General features: G+C 59.3%; 1 protein-coding gene across 38 annotated transcripts in view; it reads left to right on the plus strand.

Moving 5' to 3' along the window:
* Positions 1-15,999, plus strand: part of MCF2L (MCF.2 cell line derived transforming sequence like) — a 202,252-nt gene extending 186,253 nt beyond the window's left edge. For 17 of the 38 annotated variants that reach the window (XM_058438087.1, XM_058438088.1, XM_058438089.1 and 14 more), the window contains 11 exons: positions 1,277-1,346; positions 2,941-3,033; positions 3,130-3,222; positions 3,884-4,009; positions 4,970-5,191; positions 5,463-5,555; positions 6,087-6,165; positions 6,323-6,389; positions 7,154-7,377; positions 7,617-7,709; positions 8,709-9,536. In XM_058438087.1, coding sequence (XP_058294070.1) covers positions 1,277-1,346; positions 2,941-3,033; positions 3,130-3,222; positions 3,884-4,009; positions 4,970-5,191; positions 5,463-5,555; positions 6,087-6,165; positions 6,323-6,389; positions 7,154-7,377; positions 7,617-7,709; positions 8,709-9,370 — 1,822 coding nt within the window. In that variant the 3' untranslated portion in view covers positions 9,371-9,536. Of the gene's footprint in view, positions 1-1,276; positions 1,347-2,940; positions 3,034-3,129; positions 3,223-3,883; positions 4,010-4,969; positions 5,192-5,462; positions 5,556-6,086; positions 6,166-6,322; positions 6,390-7,153; positions 7,378-7,616; positions 7,710-8,708; positions 9,537-11,892; positions 12,015-13,800; positions 13,914-13,979 lie in introns of those variants that run through there. The other 21 variants (XM_058438109.1, XM_032151363.2, XM_032151373.2 and 18 more) reach the window with 11 other exon arrangements.

Genomic DNA, 15,999 nt, shown 5'->3' on the forward strand with positions numbered 1-15,999 from the left:
TTTGTGGTGCAGGAAATGGGACCCGCCTGCCCCTCATCCCCTCCTCATCCTGCTGGGCAGGTGGAAGCTGGAACCCCCTCCCAGGTGTGTATTCAGCCCTTTGGGGGTCACCGAAGGCCACACCACATAGCAAGGCCTGTTTTGCTCCTAAGCTCTTGAAAAGGACGGCAAACTAGGCGTTCCTTACCCATCTCGGGGCTGCTTGTCCCCCGAGCGACCCATGGCTTCTCCAGTGCGGGTGGTCTGTCTGGCCTCTTGTCCTCCACTCCTCTGAGCTGTTTGGCTGCTTTAACACACTTTTGGGGAGCTCATGGGAAGGTGTAGGGTGGGCATGCAGTGCAGAATGCCAGGGAGGCTGCAGTGGACGGCCCCGGCTGTGTGTCCTGGAAGGAGCCCACGTGAGTGGCTCCCGTGAGGTCACGTGCTTGGGGACCAGCGTGCCCCACTGGCCATGGGAATCGCCAGTGCTTGGGACGTTGTTCTGATCCCTGTTTCTTGCCCCCTGCCGTGATCATCACCTCACCTGCCACTTACAAGGAGGCAGCAGGTCTGCAGTTGACCACCAAGGAGCCTTCCACATCCACGGAGCTTGGGCAGAACCTTAGTGTCCCTTAGTATCTGTCCTCATGGCCCCCAGGGTCTCGGCCAGTCCCGCATGCAGGGGTCCCCACAGCTTTAAGCTGTTGTGCTCATGCCCCAAATCCACCCCCAGATGGTTTTCCTCCAGGGAACAGATGCAAGTCAGAAACTAAAGGGAAAACAGCCCAGGAGTCGGGATGGCCCTGCCTGGGGCCAGGGCTCGGGGTGTGTCTGCAGAGAACCCACAGACCCACGGCCAGTTATGGGGGTGGTGCCTCCACCTGGGGCAGGGCCAGGGCTCGGGGTGTGTCTGCAGAGAACCCACAGACCCACAGCCAGTTATGGGGGTGGTGCCTCCAGGGCGCTGAAAGGTCCCATCTCTGTCTTTGCCTGTGGCCCTGTGAGCCATGTGTGTGCTGAGGGAAAAGCAGCTCTCTCCAACTTCTGTGTGCAGCCAAGGCCAGAAATATAAGGAGACTCAGCCTGGGGCTGCACCTGCTGGCACCTGAGAGCTTGGTGCTCAGGACAGGCGTGGCTGCAGCGTCCCTAAGTCATGCGGGGCATTGTTGCCACATAGTGGCTTAAATTGTCCAGAGCAAGGCATAAAAGGCTTCTGAAAAATGATGTCTATCCATTTGTCACTGATCCGTGTGACTCGGCCTGTCTTTCTTACTACTTAAAAACCTTCTTTGTCTAGGATATTCCTCAGGGAGCTGGAAAACTACACCGACTGCCCAGAACTGGTTGGAAGATGCTTTCTGGAGAGGGTACGTGGTGTTTGGATGTATATTTTGTCACAACTTCTTAAAATTACTGAATAATGACTTCAGATTCTACTGCAAGTTCCCATTCTAACCAACTGAAATCACAAAATACTGATGTTTTCAATTGGGCTGAGATAACATGATGCTCCTGTACCCCCAGAACCTCCTGTACCCCCAGAACCTCCTGTACCCCAGAACCTCCTGTGCCCCCAGAACCTCCTGAACTCCAGAACCTCCTATACCCCCAGAACCTCCTGTACCCCCAGAACCTCCTGAACTCCAGAACCTCCTGTACCCCCAGAACCTCCTGAGCCCCAGAACCTCCTGTACCCCCAGAACCTCCTGTACCCCAGAACCTCCTGAACCCCAGAACCTCCTGAACCCCAGAACCTCCTGTACCCCCAGAACCTCCTGAACCCCAGAACCTCCTGTAACCCAGAACCTCCTGAACCCCAGAACCTCCTGAGCCCCAGAACCTCCTGTACCCCAGAACCTCCTGTACCCCCAGAACCTCCTGAGCCCCAGAACCTCCTGAACCCCAGAACCTCCTGTACCCCAGAACCTCCTGAGCCCCAGAACCTCCTGTACCCCAGAACCTCCTGTGCCCCAGAACCTCCTGTACCCCCAGAACCTCCTGAGCCCCAGAACCTCCTGTGCCCCAGAACCTCCTGTACCCCAGAACCTCCTGAGCCCCAGAACCTCCTGTGCCCCAGAACCTCCTGAGCCCCAGAACCTCCTGAACTCCAGAACCTCCTGTACCCCCAGAACCTCCTGTACCCCAGAACCTCCTGAGCCCCAGAACCTCCTGTACCCCAGAACCTCCTGTACCCCAGAACCTCCTTTACCCCTGGAACCTCCTGTGCCCCAGAACCTCCTGTACCCCCAGAACCTCCTGTGCCCTTAGAAACTTCTGAGCCCTGTGCCTTAAACCCTCCTGTGCCCCTAGAACCGTCTGTGCCCTGAGTGCCCAGGAGCACCTGCACTTCACAGTGGAGTTAGGGTCTGTTTTTTGCTAAATAACAGGTAATTTGTAAAACTGCCAGAGAAAATGCTAGAAGTTCTATTATATAAACAAACCGACAAACCACACCATAAATGGCCTTCTAAGAATGGCTGCGGTGGAACCCCGTCTCCACTCCACGCCTGTGCTCTGGGAAGTCAGGGGGGACAGGGAGCCCCATTAATGGAGGGCAGGCCCCCCAGCGGAGCCTGGGAGCCAGTGCCGGCCCTCGGAAGCTGTGGGGCCAGCAGCCATGCCTCGCGGGGCCGGGAAGACACTGCGTGATGCGATGCCCATCCCTCACTGCGTGATGCGGTGCCCGTCCCTCACTCGGTGCCCGTCCCTCACTGCGTGATGCGGTGCCCATCCCTCACTGTGTGATGCGATGCCCGTCCCTCACTGCGTGATGCGGTGCCCGTCCCTCACTGCGTGATGCGATGCCCATCCCTCACTGCGTGATGCAGTGCCCGTCCCTCACTCGGTGCCCGTCCCTCACTGCATGGTGCGGTGCCCGTCCCTCACTCGGTGCCCGTCCCTCACTGCATGATGCGGTGCCCGTCCCTCACTGCGTGATGCGATGCCTGTCCCTCGGTGCAGATGGAGGATTTCCAGATCTACGAGAAGTACTGTCAGAACAAGCCCCGCTCCGAGAGCCTGTGGAGACAGTGCTCTGACTGCCCGTTCTTCCAGGTTTGTCCCCGGACCTTCCTTTAGAACTCCCTTTCCTAACCGACTCCTGAGGAATAATGAAAATTGTGCAAACCAAAGGCTCTGGGTTGGTTCCAGGAATGCCAGAGGAAGCTGGACCACAAGCTGAGCCTGGACTCCTACCTGCTGAAGCCAGTGCAGAGGATCACCAAGTACCAGCTGCTGCTCAAGGTGGGCTCCGCAGTGACCGTGGCCTGGCCTCCCCAGGCACCCGCTGGCCAGGTATCTGTGCTGCCCTGGGGCCCCGTCCCCATTGCGCCCTGCCCCTCCCAGGCCAAGGGCACCTCCTCTGAGCCTGTGCTGAGGCTGGGATGCCTTTTGAGGTCCTACTGTGCGCCGCTGTTAGGGGTCTGAGGACGCAGGTGAGCAGACGAGTCCCCGTCCCCATGGGTTTGCACACAGCCCAGCCCGCATGGGATTCTGTGTGATGTGCTGACCCGTCCCTCCAGAGTGGAGCCACGCCCGGATTAGCTGGAACACAGCAGGGATGTGGGGCGGCCTAGACTGGGGATTCCAGCTATGAGTTTGCCATGTGGGTCCCTCTAACCTTCAGGCAGGAAACTGCAACTCCGTGCCTTTGGCCAGGGTTAGGGTAGCGATAGGAAACTCCCCGGGGAACAGGTGCGAGGGGTCTGCACCTGGCAGGGGCGCTGCCCCATCTGCAGCACCACTCAGTCTGTCCCAGCTGCAGGAGGACAGGCAGGGCGGCTCCCCACAGACCAGGGGAGGGTGAGCAGCGTCCCTACCTCGTGCCAAACTCCTGAGTGGTCTGTTCCAGGGAAGCCAGAGCTCTCCGTGTCCTGACACGGTTGCCTCACCCCATGCCCCTCAGGAAATGCTGAAATACAGCAAGAACTGCGAGGGGGCTGAGGACCTGCAGGAGGCGCTGAGCTCCATCCTGGGCATCCTGAAGGCCGTGAACGACTCCATGCACCTCATCGCTATCACCGGCTATGACGTAAGGCGCCCAGACGCCCGGTCTTCCCCTCCGCCTCCGCGGAACACGCCAGCCCAGCAACTCGGCGGCCTCCCTGCACACCCCCCACACTTTGGTGTGAATGTGCAGGTTCTGGGCAGGAGGTCTGGGGTGGTCCATAGATGAGCCCACTCCCAGGCCCCACAGCCAGGTCCACAGACCCCACTGGGCTCTCTGGGACGTGGAGAAAATCAGGAAGCGTCCCCTGCTTGGAGGGCACCCATCTCCAGCAGGAATGCAGCTCAGACCTCCTCACCCCTTGTCTTCTCCTGGGGAGGAGGCATGGCTCGGAGCAGACGTAACGTCTGTTTTCTGGGCTGCGATTTGCAGGCTGGTGACTTAGAGCAAGTGGCCCCAGAAGGCAGATGTCACTTTCCCCATAGAGCCCCACATCAGGTCAGCTGATTCATCTTTTGCCCGTCTTTATGTCCACCCAGCACTCATTCTCAGGTTTGTTTTTTTTTAACAGAGTTGATTTATTGCAGCAATTTTTGGTTTGTGAGATAATTGAGTGTAAATCAGAGGCCCTGAGGCTTCCCCTAGTGTTGACATCTAGCATGGGTGCCGCACCTGCCACACGTGCTGAACCAGCGCTGATGCTCATTAGTGACTGAGGGCTGTTCCCCTCGGGGCTCACTCTGGGTGCTGTGCCTTCTGCGGTTTGGACAGGCGTGTTAACGTCCTGCACCCAGCGCTAGAGCATCACACAGAGCAGCTTCACTGTCCTAGAAGCCCACGTGCTCCACCAGTCCATCCCTCCTCCCCCAGCCCCTGGCACCCACTGACCTGTCACAGTCTCCACCAGCTTACCTTTCCTGGGACACCCTGCAGCTGGAATCCCACCATGGGTGGGCTTTGCAGAGTGGCTGCTTTCACTCAGCGATGCGTGTCCATGGCCCCAGTCCTGTCCGTTCTGAACACACCCTGCTGTTGCGCATTTAGGGGAATCTCGGCGACCTGGGCAAGCTGCTGATGCAGGGCTCGTTCAGCGTCTGGACCGACCACAAGAGGGGCCACACCAAGGTGAAGGAGCTGGCCAGGTTCAAGCCCATGCAGCGGCACCTGTTCCTGCATGAGAAGGCGGTGCTCTTCTGCAAGAAGCGGGAGGAGAACGGGGAGGGGTATGAGAAAGCTCCCTCCTACAGCTACAAGCAGTCCTTAAACGTAAGTGAGGCCGGGTCCGCAGCAGCACGCTCCTGGCCACAGACTCCGAGGGGGGGACGTCTGTAACTAGGTCCCTGTTGCCACAAACCTGGGTCTGAGGTGGCCACGCTGACACCCAGCTCTCAGCCTTAAGTGTGGGGGTGGGGTATTCTGCCATTCTTAGCCCTCACCCCCAAAGTATTTCCATCATTTCATGCCTGCACCAACACCTTTTTAAAACAAGGCAGTGGGTTCACTGTGCATGCGAACCCCATCTCCACTCTGCTCGCAGATGGCTGCCGTCGGCATTACGGAGAACGTGAAGGGAGACGCTAAGAAGTTTGAGATCTGGTACAACGCGCGCGAGGAGGTCTACATCGTCCAGGTGGGCCACCCACCCTGCCCCTGGCCTCTTACACATTGCCGTGAACGGTTTCTCATGGGAACCGGTGCTAGAATCTGCCACAAAGTTGCATCGAGGCCAGGAGCAGCCGCTGTACACTTCAGGGCGCTGCCCTGGGCTGTCTTCACCCTGAGCTGGACCCAGGATGAAATGTGGGGAAAAGTACACATCAGAGGGGGTGCTGAGAGGAAATGGGCTCGCCCTCCCCAGGGGAGCTCGTGCATCCCTGGACGGCCCAAGTGTGCGTCTGGCATGCAGGGCCGATTCTCACGGTGGGGAGGGTGCCGTGCCCTGGGTGCCGGGCACAGCTCTTCTTCAGTCAGTCTCGTGTATGGGGCACAGAGGGTCCGGCAACCCGGGGCCAGCCCACAGTGCTTCCCTCCTCTCCCCTCACACGCAGCCATCTGACCTTTGACTCCTAAGATAATCCTGGGATGTTCCCAGAGTGAAACTGAAGCGTGTTGCCTCGGGGGCCTGAGTACTCACCTCCTGGCGTTTCTTTTGGGGAAACAGGCGCCAACTCCTGAGATTAAAGCCGCATGGGTGAATGAAATTCGGAAAGTGCTGACCAGCCAGCTGCAGGCTTGTCGAGGTGAGGCTGTCTTCAAGCGATCGTTTTCCCGTAGCTTCCGCTTCAGGTGCATTTTTACATATGTTCAAAGCAACCACACAGTCCCCGCATGTGCAAGGTGCCTTGGCGTTGAAGTAAAGACGCTCGTTCATGTGGTTTGTCTGCTCCCTCCTCGCAGAAGCCAGCCAGCACCGGGCACTGGAGCAGTCGCAGAGCCTGCCCCTGCCGGCCCCAACCAGCACCAGGTGAGAATGGACACGCCGCCGCAGGCCTGCATTTCTGGAGCACTCCCAAGTGGGGCATTTGCACGCCAGGGTCCTAAGCCTCTGTCAGTGGGACCCTGTGGTTATTGGGGTTTTCCTTGAGGCCCCTGGTGTTGATGTGCTGATGGGTCAGTCCCAGATGGTGCACTTCACAGATGTGTGCCTCCGGCAATGCCCAGTCCCTCTCCAGCTCTTCCCGGGGTGGGCTGTTTCACAGCACGGCAGCGCACACACAGCCTGTCCAGATCACAGCCACGCCCCAGCCTTCCTGAGACAGTCGGTGCTCAGCTGGGAGCCGGCACTGATGGCCCAGCACACGCGTGGGCACATTTCAGACTCCGACCCTGACCGTGGCTTCGTCGTGTCTCTTCTGCCTTGTTTTTTCTTTATTTTATTCATCCACTTATTTTTTTCACTTTATCCTGTTTCTTATATAAGCTACCTTTAATCATTCATGGAACAGGATATGGCCTAAATAAATAATCCGTAGAACAGTAGTTTTAAAAAAGAAACACTCCCCTGCCCCTCCCCCCCCCAAAAAAAAACCTGGTACTTCAGAGCGAGTAGCGTGGGCGTCTGCTCTCATCCAGCCTGTCCAGGTTTAACTTAGAAACATGTGCAGGAGATGCTGCTTTAGGATCAGGCCGGGAGCTCAGAGATATCTGAATGCCTCAGGTCCTCAGAGCGTTCTGAAAAACTAACCAGGCAACATACTATTTCCTTTTTGATTTGTCTGATGTCAACAGTCCCTCCAGAGGAAACTCAAGGAACATCAAGAAGCTGGAAGAAAGGAAAACAGACCCCCTGAGCCTGGAGGGATACGTCAGCTCAGCGCCACTGACAAAGCCCCCTGAAAAGGGCAGAGGTGGGTATGTGCAGGGACCAGGCCCCACAGGGAGGCCTCGCATGGAGCTGCTCACGGAGTGCTCACTGCGTCCGAGAAACGTGCGCTTCCTGCAGTGTGAAGAAGGTTTGCAGAGCGTGCAGGGCCCCGTGCTCCCCCCTTAACAGAGCCCTAGGACCCCACAGAAGAGCCCCTCCCTCTCGTTGCTCTGCACCCCTGCGTCAGCTAGGCCAGCCCCAGAAGGAGCCTCGGCCGAGACCCAGCGTGCAACCCGGAGCCGCCCTGGGCCCTCCCCACCACAGCCGGACCCGCCTCCGCACCGGGTTGTGATGCCCTCTGCATGGTTTCTTTCTCTTCCTTCGTAGATGACACGGTCACTAGCTCTGCCTCAGAAAGCTCTGCGCTTTCCAGAAAGCGCTTTACCCTGCAGGGCTTTGCTAACCTCAAAGGTCAGAAAGGTAAAAGTAGCGCCTGCCTGAAACCCACCCTCACCGTGGTGGCGTCTGTCATGCATCGTGTGTGACCATTCGTGCCTCCTTCATCACAAGGGCGGCCACGCAAAAGCGTTTCTTTCCACCCAATCACGTGTTCGGTGATGCTGTGTCTCGCACACAGACACCAGAGTTATCCTTTAGGGGTGGCTTTCCTTTGGGAAATGAAGGCGAGCTTTTCAAATGGAGGCTTGCTCAGAAACGGAGCTGTCCTTGCTTTCCAAGCCCCCTCCTTCCTCTCCCTGCCCCCAACCCCCGCCTTCTCAGGTGAGTTCCCTGCAGGGTGCTGACCTTTCCGGCTGCGTGTCTCTGCTCCGCCCGGTGGCAGAGGCCGCTCAGCCATCTTCTGGGGCATCCGCTGGTGAACAGGGCTGACGGGACCCTTGAGACGGAGACGTCTAATGCCCTGCTCATCTGCGAGAGCTCCACGATGGGAAATCCATGGCGGGGGAATGGGCCCAGGAGGCCCTGGAAGCCGGCCCTGGCGTGCAGCCAGCTCTTCTGGAAAGCCCTGAAGGCCAGCGTGGACAAGGGCTCTTCCCAGAGAATTAGGAGTGTTTTCCAATTTATAAAATGCTTTTAAGTTGGCCTGAAACTTGAAACAAACAAACAACAGATTCTGATGCTGCAAACTCTGCTAGCGCAGAACTAAGAAAACGTCCCTAGGGACAGGCCCCGAAAGGACGCCTCTGAGTGCCGCAGCCCCCACTCGCACACCTTCCCGGCCCCTCCTTCACCGCGCGGCCCCTCGGCTCCCTGCGTTTTGCTCACAGAAGCTCCTTTTTCATCAGTGGAAAGGGGCCACAATGTGGGTGTCCCCTCCCGGCACGAGCGCGGGTCAGCCTCCTCGCCGCCTCCCTCCGTCCTTCACGCTCTCTCTCCGGTTGTATTTCTGCCTCCTCCTCCTCTCTGCCGTTCCTCACGCTCTCTCTCCGGTTGTATTTCTGCCTCCTCCTCCTCTTGCAGCTTCTCCTACCAGTCCTGACAAAAAAGCCAAGCGGCACGAAGTAAAGAGCGACCCGACTCCCTTTGGTGTGCGAGGTAGAGTGGCACCCTCGGGCACGGCACCCACTCTGTGTCGGCAGGAAGTGCGGCCCAGCTGGCTGTCCGGTGGCCGTCAAGGCCACCTAAGGGGGACGCTCGCGTGGGTCTTTATGCTGCAGAGGCAGACACGCGGTTGTGTTCAATGTGTCCTCGAGGACAGCATGCCTCTCAGCCGACTCCTCACAGCAGGTCTATCCGGAGCCTGCAGAACTGCCCACCCCGTCGGTGGCTGCTGGCCACGGCTGCTGCGCTGGTCACCTGGCCGTGCTGGGTGGAGCTGGGTGGGGTCTCACTGCCCAGTGGCTGCTGTTGGCTATAGGGCATCCCGTTCCCTGCCCTTCCCTGTGGCACAGTTTGCCCCGACACTTCCTGCTGGGAACACAGAACATAGCAACTGGCAGGGCCGACCCAGACCCTCCTTTCCTGGGGCCGATGAGGCCGAGCTCCCTGTGGAACCTGGCCCTTCTCGTTTCCTGCCTCCCTTATATTCTGAGGGTGAAAACTGCCCCGCGAAGCCTAGAGACCTCCCCTGTCCTGTTGAGGACCCTCAAGTGCAGGGAGGGGGCTCATGTTTGCAATCTTGAGTTTTCAAAAATTTGCAAAGGTTCCTGGGGGTGTAAGCAGAACCAGCCTCCCCATCCCGCCCGCCTCCACAGCCTCCTCACATGACGCTGCAAGCCTCATGGATCCAGGCAGAAGCTGTGGCCACCCTGGGCGTGAGTTCAGAGGCAGGGAGCTGGCCCGGCATTACTGACCGTCCTGCCTGCAAGTGGGTGGGCGCCTGGCTTGCTGCTTCGAGGCCCCAGGAGGCCTCAGGAGGCCCCAGGGGCTTGGGACAAGGGAGTCATTTCCCTGTTGACAGTCTCCTGGGAGAGGCTACTCTTGTCTGTCAAACCCTCTCCGCTTGTGAGCTGGAGTCGGCAAAGCCGGTCCCTGGTGGAGAAGGTGGGCCGGGCGGGCCCTGTGGGCCAAATGCCGCTTCTGCTGCACTTTGGCCAAGCTCAGCCTCTGCTTCTGTCTCGTCATCCGTGAATGAAGACAGTGCAGCCTTGCAGGGTCTCGAGGAAGCCAGTGTGGTGTTGAAGCCGGGCCACTGCCCGTGGGTCATTTCCCCTGTGGTCGGTGGTAGTGAGCCCAGGTGGTCCTGGGTGGCCTGGGCGCTGCCCAGCGCCCGCTCCCCAAGCCCTGCAGGTGGTGACTCCATTGAGCAAAGGCCAATGGGCTATTTTACAGAAAACAGAGGGCACCTTCCTGGCCATCACCCGGTCTCCTGCCTTCACACAGAATCCCCCAGCTCCTGGTGCAGCCGTGCTGGCCTGGCCTGTGGCTGCCCGCTCCCAGGCGCTGCCGTTGCCATCACGGTCAGACCTCTGCGTTTCTCTGCTGGCCTCCCCTGTGCCCTATTCCAGCACGGCGCTCTTGACGGCCCGCAGAGAGGCTCTGGGGAGCACTGAGCAGCCACGGCCAGGGCAGCTCAAGAATCCTTTTGTGTCTCTGGTGGTGCCGTGGCAGAGCTGCTTGGGTTTCACCCCGCACAGGCTGGCCTCGCTGTGGAGAGGTTCGTGTGTAAGGTCCTACCCGCGCCACGCCGGCTCCTCTGCACACACAGCAGCCACCCTTTTTTTGTTCCCACGGTCCTCAATCAGATTTTTGGTTCTGTCTGGCTAGAGGCCCCACGTGCGGTGCCTCAGAGCGACTGGGGGCCTGGATGGGGAGGGCATGCTGGCAGCCAGGCCCCACAGGCCAGTCCCTGCTGCTGTAGAGGAGGCACCTGGGCCCCCACCCTGTGCTGTGTGTCAGCCTCCCTTGCTGGGGGCAGCTGCAAGTGCACTCAGGAGGCCAAGCTGCAGGTCTGCAACCAGAAAATCACAGTCCTCAATTCTCACACAGATGTGCCTGGTGTGGTGCCTGGAAGGCTCAGCTGCCTCCAGCTGTGACCCCAAGAAGGCAAAGCACCCAGGTGGGGTGGAAGGAGCGGCCCCGTGCTCTGCTGGCTGACGGTGGTGACGAGGCCCAGCTCCCTTCTCTACACAGACAGCAGAGTTCCGCTTAGCACAGGCTTTTCCTCGCCAGCGCAGACACTGTCAGCCATTGGAACTGGCCTGCAAGACAGCTTGCCGTGGCGGCTTTGCAGGCACAGGGCACACAGGCATTCGTGCACACAGCTCCTCTGTCCTCCCCATGCCCCGCACCCTCCATCACAAGGAAACACTTGCTTCCAGTGGCACCAAATAGGATTTGGAACCAGTTTGTGCCCAAGCTCAAATCCCATTAGCATCTGCCTGTTTCCCTGGTGTGCATGTGTCCTGCCTTGATGCGTTTGGCACCAGGTGGGATGCGCTGGGCCTGCTGCCCGGTTGCTGCCTTTGCATGTTTATTTAGCCCCGATGTCATCTCCCATCTCCCCTGCACGGGGAAGGCAGGTGCTGCCCTCTGGGAATCTGGCAGGAGGAACACTGGGTTGTGGAGGGGAGCATGTGTGGTCCCAAGTCTGGAAGAAGCTCCTTCCTCTTCTCCCACTTGGAGCTGCATGGCCAGTGGGAGCCCATCTCCACCGCGGCGCCTGCATGGCCTCAGCCTTCTGATTTGGTGCCGCTGTGCCGGGAGCTACTCTCTTGCCAGTGGGGACCACAGCCCTCGGTATCCCATAGGTCAAGGGCGTCGGGCCCTCTCAGTGAGCCTCAGTCATTCCTTTTAGAAACTGCCTCCCGGCTCGGTCTGCTAGGTGTTGAACATGACCGTGGCACTCACTGAAAACACCTGCCTGGGGAGGCGTCTGCGGCAGGAAGGCTGCTTCCCTCCTGGCTGAGGGGCACTGCCCTGCGTGACAAGGGCGTGGCTTCCCAGGGCCTGGGGATTGAGTTCTCCCACAGGGTGGCCCGGCAATTGGAAGCAGATGGTCTCAAACCCTGACACGTGCCAGGCATTCTGGAAGTCTGCAGGGGTGTCCTGCTCAGATCTTTATGAACCCGGGAAGATGACAGGCTCTGTGGGGGCCCACGGCACACATTTCAGGGGGGTCTGTGGGACAGCTGACCCCACCTCAGATGGAGGCAGACAGCAGCTCATCACCGGGGGGTCCTTCACGGGTGTCTGTCTGTCTCAGGTTGGAGCAAAACGTCCCACTCACTGGAGGCACCTGAGGACGACGGGGGCTGGTCAAGTGCAGAGGAGCAGATTAACTCATCCGACGCAGAGGAGGACGGCGGGTTGGGCCCCAAGAAGCTGGTAACCGCAGCCTCCCTGTGGGCACTTGGGGTGGGGGCTGCCCTGCGGGGATTAGGGGTGCTTCTGGCAGGTCCACCCGAGCCTGGGTCTTAGGACACAGCCCCAGCTCCTCCTAACCCTGGAAAGTCCACCTGGGCCTGGGTTTTAGGACACAGCCCCAGCTCCTCCTAACTCTCTCTGGAAGGTCCACCTGGGCCTGGGTCTTGGGGCACAGCCCCAGCTCCTCCTAACTCCAGAAGGTCCACCCGGGCCTGGGTCTTAGGGGCAGCCCCAGCTCCTCCTAGCTCCTCTGTCTCAGCAGCACTTTGTGTTTCTGGTTTAATTCCCAGGTGCCCACCCAGCCTCCTGTAGAGCCCACTCGTGGGTGCACCTTCCTCAGAGGAGACAGTCCCCACCACCCCCCCCACCCCACCCTTGATGTCATAGAATGCTGTCACTGAGCCTTCCTAACTTACACACAACTCTCTCATTTTGTAAGAAAATGAAACTGCTAAGCATGGATTTGCATTTGAAACAACATTCATTGTTAATGTCAGAAGCAAGAAAAAGCTGCCATGTGTTAATCACTCCAGTGAGGGTTACACCAACGAGTATCTGCTGCACCTTCTGTGCTGTGCCTGGTCCACACACCAAGGCTGGAGGTGCACAGGGGACAGGTCCCAGAGGCTCTGGAAGGACAGAGAAGCCAGGCATGGAAGGGTAGGGAGAGCCCTCGGGGCCTCTGGCCCCTCCCACAGAGACAGCACGAAGGAAGGCCTGGGCGTGACAACAGATGTGGGGGGCACAGAGGCAGAGGCCACATGGCAGGAAGGGAACAGGCTGGTGGACCAGGGTGCACAGGGCCTGGAGAGGGAGTTGGATCTCATTCTTTGTGGGGTGTGGGGAGTGATCCTGGCTACTCTGGGCACCACAGAGGCAAGAGCCAGTACAGGCCATCACGTGAGGGCAGGCATTCCGGTCACCGTCCTGCTGCTCCAGGCCATCGCGTGAGGGCAGGCATTCCGGTCACCGTCCTGCTGCTCCAGGCCATCGCGTGAGGGCAGGCATTCCGGTCACCGTCCTGCTGCTCCAGGCCATCGCGTGAGGGCAGGCATTCCGGTCACCGTCCTCCTGCTCCAGGCCCCGCAGCCGGCAGCTCCCCTCCGCAGCCCACCGCACGCAGCACCAGGAGGCTGTGAATCTCCCCACTCTGCAGGAACAGCTGCCGCTTCCCGGGTCCCCATTCCCCAATGGAACGTGTTCCATGATATCTGTGCAGCATCCGCTGTGTGCCAGGCACAGTTCTAGGCCCTGGAGACAAAGCGGGAACAGCACAGACAGGAACCTCCACTCTTACAGCGAGGAGAGAAGAGGAGTGAGGCCTGGGGACGTTGGGCAGGACAGCTGCAGGGAGAGGGAGGGCAGAGGAGGGGAGAGTCGGGGAGTACCAAGGAAGGCCTCAGCAAAGCAGCATGGAAATAAGACCCGAAAGCACGGAAGGGCTCTCCGGGAGCCGGGTATGCAGGCGCAGAGGCCCCGGGGCCGAGAGCTCTGTGTGGAGACCAGCGTGAGGGGCTGGGGCAGCTGGGCCCAAGGGCAGATTCACAGACGCCCTCCATCGCCTCTGACGTGGTCATGACCTGCGGCGTAGCCGCCTCCTGAGGCTGGAGCCCTTCCCCTGAGCCGGCCGTGGCCAGGAGCTCCCACCCGGGCAGGGCGCTAAGGCCCCGCACTCCGCCTGGCTGCTGTGGGGCTGCTGCCGGGGCAGGTGCTGACGCTGCCTGTGCCCCCGCCCGTCTCCCACCAGGTTCCGGGTAAATGCACGGTCGTGGCGGACCACGAGAAGGGAGGCCCCGATGCGCTGCTCGTGAGGAGCGGGGACGTGGTGGAGCTGGTGCAGGAGGGCGACGAGGGCCTTTGGTAAGACCCCGCGCTCACCCCCGGACTGCCCCGCACGGGCCGCCGCTGACCCTCGCCCCTTTGCAGGTACGTCAGGGACCCGACCACTGGCAAGGAGGGCTGGGTGCCGGCCAGCAGCCTGTCCGTCCAGCTCGGCCCGTCCGGCTCGGCCCAGTGCCTGAGCAGCTCAGGTAAGGCCCACGTGCCCCGAGCCCACCCGTGACGCTGCCAAGGCCCCGTGCGAGGAAGCTGCTCCGTGTGTGCCCAGGAGAGCAGACGCCGAAGCCTGTCCCCGCCTGATCTCCCCGCAGGGTCGAGCCCGGGGTCGGCCGTGCTGAGCAACTCGTCCAGCTGCAGCGAGGGCGGCCAGGCCCCCTTCTCCGACCTGCAGGGGTAGCGCCGCGCAGTCTCGGCGCAGGAGACCCGCGCGCTGTCTGGGGCTGCCGCTGCGAGGGCTGGCGTGGCGTGGGGAGGGCGCAGTGCCCCCGGACGTCCCGAGGAAGGGGCACCTCGGCGCCCCGACCCAGAGCGCCTGGCCGTGCGGGCTGCAGAGGACCCCTCCAGGGCAGAGGCAGGTTCCACGGAAGACCCCGGCCCGCCGGGGCTTCCTCGGAGACTCCAGAGCCCACCGAGGAGGGGCCGCAGGGAACAGCCCCGGGCAGGAGGCGCCGGGCAGCGGCATCTCCTCCTGGCTCCACCGTGCTGCTTCTGCCTCTGGACGGTGCTTTCAGGGGACGCGCAGACCGTGGTGGAGCTGCTTCCGGAGAAGTGGATGATTCTCTGACCGACGGCCTGAGGAGAGCGGGGCTCGGGGACTCTTTATCTTTTACAAGTTATAGGATTTTTTTTAAGCAGGGATCAATCCCGTGGCCATTTTTTGTGGTACTTTGGCCTCAATTCTTTACCAGGAATCACTGTGTTTACATGAAATGACAATTTGATACTGTATTTGATAGAAAACTATTTTTTTGTTAACCGCGGTTTACATAGAAGCACGTTGTTTATGCCACTAAATGACTTTGGGGGACTCTCCCATGGAAACGGATGGCACTGCCTGAAGCTCCCTGGTCACAGGTGGATGAAAACGTGTCCCTGGGTGACATCAGGTGGTGTCTCCACCACCAAAAGCAGTTAGAAGCCAAGGAGATTCCTTTATCTACCTAGGGTTCATTTTCAAAAGAAAATTTAAACTATAATTTAAACAACCTTCTTTTCTACAAAAAAAAAAAAAATGAAGGGACTTGATTTTTTTTAAAGAGCTTCAGTGAATTAGGGTATTTTTATTGCTTTTAAAGAAAATACAAAGATGCAGTTTCTGCAAGGTGCGGTGTGGACCAGCGCTGCCGACCATAGCTCAGAGAGGCCTGCCCCTGCCTCACTGCACCACAGCCTCCTCGGAGGCCACACCTCCGCTCCCCTCCCCACGCGACCCCTGCCTCCCACCCAGGTCCACCTGCCACCTGGTGACCACCTTGAGTGCAGAAGTGAAAGTGGGGAGAGTATTTTATTGAAGTCACAGCAGAACTGGAAAAAAACTCTTCTGTTTTACCCTTCTTGTGTTCCAGAAACATATTCTGTTCCTTTGAAGCCCCTTCAGTGTCTAGTCTGCAGATGTTTTTGTATGTGTGCACCTCTGACCATGTGTGTACACATGTGTCTTGCTGGAAAGGGCATATTCGCTGTCCCCATGCTGCTGGGCATGCCGCCTCACAGCCTCATGGTTCCCAGCCCCAGCACAGTGGAGGCGGGCATGGCTGCATTCCCCTCACACTACCCTCCCAGCGGCTTGCAGCCGTCACTGGCCAGACCTCCAGGGTGCGGAATCAAATAGGAAGCATGCAGAGACTCGGCAGCTTTTTCTCTGATGTGTAAGTTATTTGGAGCGCGTGCTGTGTCCTGCGATGTCCCTGATGTACTGTGCAGGCGCGGTGCCTCCATCTCGTCGCGCAGCTGCGCGCCCTTGTGTGACCCTCCCCATAAAGGCACTTTACAGCTTCATGTTTCATCCACTGTCACTTTTTTTTAACTGCTGATGTAAATGGAATTTTAAAAGCAGAGTTCTTTATTGTATGGATGACGTTTGAATAAATATCAGCAATTCCTGCCA

The sequence above is a fragment of the Hylobates moloch genome, unplaced genomic scaffold (genome assembly GCF_009828535.3).
Source record: "Hylobates moloch isolate HMO894 unplaced genomic scaffold, HMol_V3 SCAFFOLD_4, whole genome shotgun sequence".
NCBI classification, from domain to species: domain Eukaryota; kingdom Metazoa; phylum Chordata; class Mammalia; order Primates; family Hylobatidae; genus Hylobates; species Hylobates moloch.